A 3,875-nucleotide genomic window follows, 5' to 3' on the forward strand; every position below is an offset into this window, starting at 1 on the left:
GTTAGCTTGCTCACAGCAACCGCTGCGCAATGGATCATTGAGGCCTGGGTCACATATTACAAAGATTATCATCTTTTTCACGCCTGGTTCTTCGTTGCGTGTCTTGAAGCGACTTTTCAAAAGTAGGAGCAACACGAACGGTCTAGTAATAGCTTTCGAGTCACCCTATACCATGGTTGTGGACAGGAAGTAGTACTTCCGAAGTACTGAACGGTGCTCTTTCTTCGGGATTAGGAACCGTGTCGTCTCCAGTCCACTTTTGATCAAATATTCTTCCTTCTGTTCCACTGTTCCATTACGAGGGAGTGAGTTTTCAATCCGTTACCAACTAGCTGAAATACGGGATTGCCATAAGCAAAGCGTTTGAGTCCATAGTAGTGACTATAGAAGAAGTATGAGAACCTTGTTGATGAACAATTCTGGCAGTACCACAAGGATAAACAGCCATGCATGAGGCAACAGGTCCTAATGCCTGTTCCTCTTGAACGTGAACAAATACAACTTCTATACTGAGCTCCTGGATAGCATTGTATTACAAACTCGTGGACTCGGAGTAACTGCTAAGGAGGCGTACCAGCTGAGTTAGGCAAGCTTACTGACCCTAGCTGGTCAATACCTCAAGTTGAGTTCCTCAACTGCCGCGGTTGAACCGCGTCTCAATTACAAAATTACCATGACAATCGCAGGATTTGAACCTTGGGCAGTCGGTTACTAACTTTGACGCCTAACCACTAGACCAACCGATCGATTGCAACACATATGACGTAAGGGGATCCCGGCTTGAATTTTGTTGCCGCGCGCTCGTGGCGCGCGCTAGTTCCTTCACTGTTATCAGGGTTCGCGGGAAATTTATTCCGGTTCACCATTTCCAGGATTCACTGTTTTCATGGACAACCCCCATCGAGCATCAGTGAATGGGTGTTTGCATGTGGTGCCTTTGACTGTTTTAGTTCCGGTTTTATATTTTTGTGCCCATCCCATGTTCAGCAAATTGACATCCTTCATTTCTGCATCACTCCGGTCTCTGGTATCGTCGCAACGAGAGGCTGTTGAAGGCCACGTCCAGGCCGTTCGGCCTACTAAGCGGCCTCATGGAGTAATGGTGTACACGCATAGATGCGGCTTTATGATTTGGCTCACCGATAGGCTCGTGGAGATCGTCCTTCAACGAAGAAGGCCAGACGAGAGTCGCAGGTGAGTCATAGTGCATCAAAGAAGACCCAAGTTAAACATCATTCTCCGAGTGCAGTCCTAACTGAAAGTGAGCTGAGTGGTCGTCGAAGAAGTATGATAGACTGTCCTGTTTTCGTTCCCAGTTCCCGTGTCGCCACCGATGCAGCACATGTCGGCCGCGCAGCGGAAAGCGTATCGGGCAGGCGAAGTCGTCGTTAAGGAGGAGCTCGAAGACGACATTAAAATCTCCTCCCCTAAACCAAGGAGACGTCTTTCGTCATCTAGCCGCCATAGGTCGAGTTCTCATGGTAAGACGCGTGTATATGCTTCGGCATCATGTTCGTATGCCTCGATGATTTCTGTGAAGCTTGGAGCTTTGCTCTGTTCTCAGGAAGCCACGTCCAGGCTCTCCACCGAGCGCAAGAGGGCGGATTTACCAGAAGTGGCCGGAGAGTCAACCGTCCGAAATTCTTCTCTCCTGGTGGAGAAATGGTCCCCAGTGACACTAACAAATATGTTATTCTCCTTTCCGACTCGGAGAGTGACTAAACTATAATGGACTCGAGGCATACTCAGAGTTGCTGAATTTGCATGAGAGAGCTGATAATTATTTTGCAAGGCCCATGATCTATAATTGGGAATTTTTCCTGTCCATTCGACTTGTGTATGAGTGGGGAAAAACGTGTCGGAAAAAGTGCTAGGGTTCAGGCAATATCGTATTGCTACCGCACCTGGCTGAGTCTAGTCCACACAGGGTGAACAAAAAGTTATCACCATAGACTCGTAACTTCATGGATAAGAGGCGCTTCAAATTATAATAGACTCGTCACCACGACCATTGAGCGTACTCAAGGACGCTACCTTCCCTCCCCTGCCAGCTCCGTCAAGCCCGACGCCTTTCATTGGTACGACCACTACTCCCGTGACACTTTTCCAAATTTTAGGAAGTTAATATATTTAACCCGTTACATCTCTTTCAACAATTTCTGCTATCATCAGCAGCATGCTAGTCTTATTACACGCGTTTGGCGCACTTGACACGATACTTCAGCTCGGAAAAATGGTATATCGTGTGTCACACGTTTCTACGGACTGACGACTGGCCATTCCTCAACATGAGTCGCAAGTTCTCAGCTCTCATGGAACCCTTAGTTCCATAAACGGGCATAATTGATATCTTTAGCGTTCAATCCCCGAACATGTTCTCAGGCGCTGATGAAAGGAAGACAGTATGAATGATACTCGGAGGCCCACAGCTAGAAGATTCCTCTACAAATCTTGTCAGCTATGCCTTGTCATAGGGTGATATCTCGTCTTCTACAGTTGCACTATCCGAATACTTATACTGATTCTACTGATGCCTTGCAGGCTGTTGTTGTTGGTGCATGGAAATTCCCGTCATCATCACAGAGCGAGAATGGGCACCCACGCGGCAGTTGTGGAGCTTTTATCACAGGCCCTACTCGAATCGATTTCAATGCTGTTACCTCCTGTGAATTAACAACGCAACAGCTGCTATCTATCCTAGAAAGCTCGTCTCGCATAGACGACAGGAGCCGAGTCCACCATCGCTATGACTACTGTATCGATACGCTACTGGCATCACAATAAACACTACTAATGTTTCCAACTCCGAGAAAAATAATGAGTCCGAAATCGGGCTGTCGGATGATCCAAAACATGCAGTAGGACTACTAATACCAAATGGTAGACGGGAACGACTAGAGTACACGGCGATTGAACTGTAGGTTGAGGGAACGAATAGACACTCAGTCGATTGAATAGGTTCATAGTTCGGCTGCTGAAAGACACCGACGAGGGCAACAGCCATCATCATCTTAATGAGCAACGATAGTGAGTGAGACGACAGTTCAATGCTAGAGACAAGGGGAAAATACAGGTAGTTACCTCTACCTCCGGACAGCGCAAACAACTGTCGACAATGATCGAGCTATCCTCAGACAGGCCGCTGGGGTTGGTCAATAGCCCCTCAAATTGATGACCGGGATCACTTCATCAACCCAGCATACTGGAGAGTATAACGGAGCCCAATAGAATCATCGAATAGGATAACGAAGTCACTATGCATCATGGGAGACAGTGTCCACATAGAAGGCAGGGGAGTTAGAAAATAAACAGGTTAAATAGACAGTCGCCGGTGCTAAGAGGACCGAGCGTTATATATGAGGATAGTATAGGTGTAATAGTTGTATTATGAGTAGCAGGAGAATCCTAGGTGTACAGAGAGAGATAGCTGCTCATATTATTCTATCTTTCCGCCAAAAAAGAAAATGATCTACACACAAATAGTAGAAATATGTAACACAAGCAAACCACATCACCATCATCCGTCATAATCATCGCTACCCTGCTTCCACCAAAGCGGGGAGCAAATACTACAGCAACACGGGTCTAATAATAATGGTGACGGGTCTAAAATTATTTTGAACCAAAAGCTGGATACGACTACGAATAGAAGTCAACTCGAGTGCAGAGTCCTGCCACTGGAGAGTAGGACCATAACTGTCGTGGGCTTGATAGTAGTAGCTAGTAGTCGCAGCAGCGATCAGAAGAGAAGAAGATTCTAATTTGGGAGCCTGTTGCTACTACTGAGTGAAAACGAATGCACTGTATTTGTATTCTATGTAACAAGCTACCGCTTGAGTGTAAGAGCGTTAGCACTCCGATATCGGAGATGATGG

General features: G+C 46.6%; 1 protein-coding gene across 1 annotated transcript; it reads left to right on the forward strand.

The window, feature by feature from the left end:
• Positions 1–1,564: 1,564 nt before the first annotated feature.
• Pmar_PMAR003360 (hypothetical protein) lies at positions 1,565–1,722 on the forward strand (the record flags this gene model as incomplete). The annotated part of the gene is made up of 1 exon (XM_002784061.1): positions 1,565–1,722. A coding segment is annotated over one exon (158 nt), but the record flags the coding sequence as incomplete, so codon positions are not given.
• Between the last annotated feature and the right edge of the window lie 2,153 nt (positions 1,723–3,875).

This window comes from Perkinsus marinus (genome assembly GCF_000006405.1).
Source record: "Perkinsus marinus ATCC 50983 genomic scaffold scf_1104296935302, whole genome shotgun sequence".
Taxonomy (NCBI): Eukaryota; Perkinsozoa; order Perkinsida; family Perkinsidae; genus Perkinsus; species Perkinsus marinus.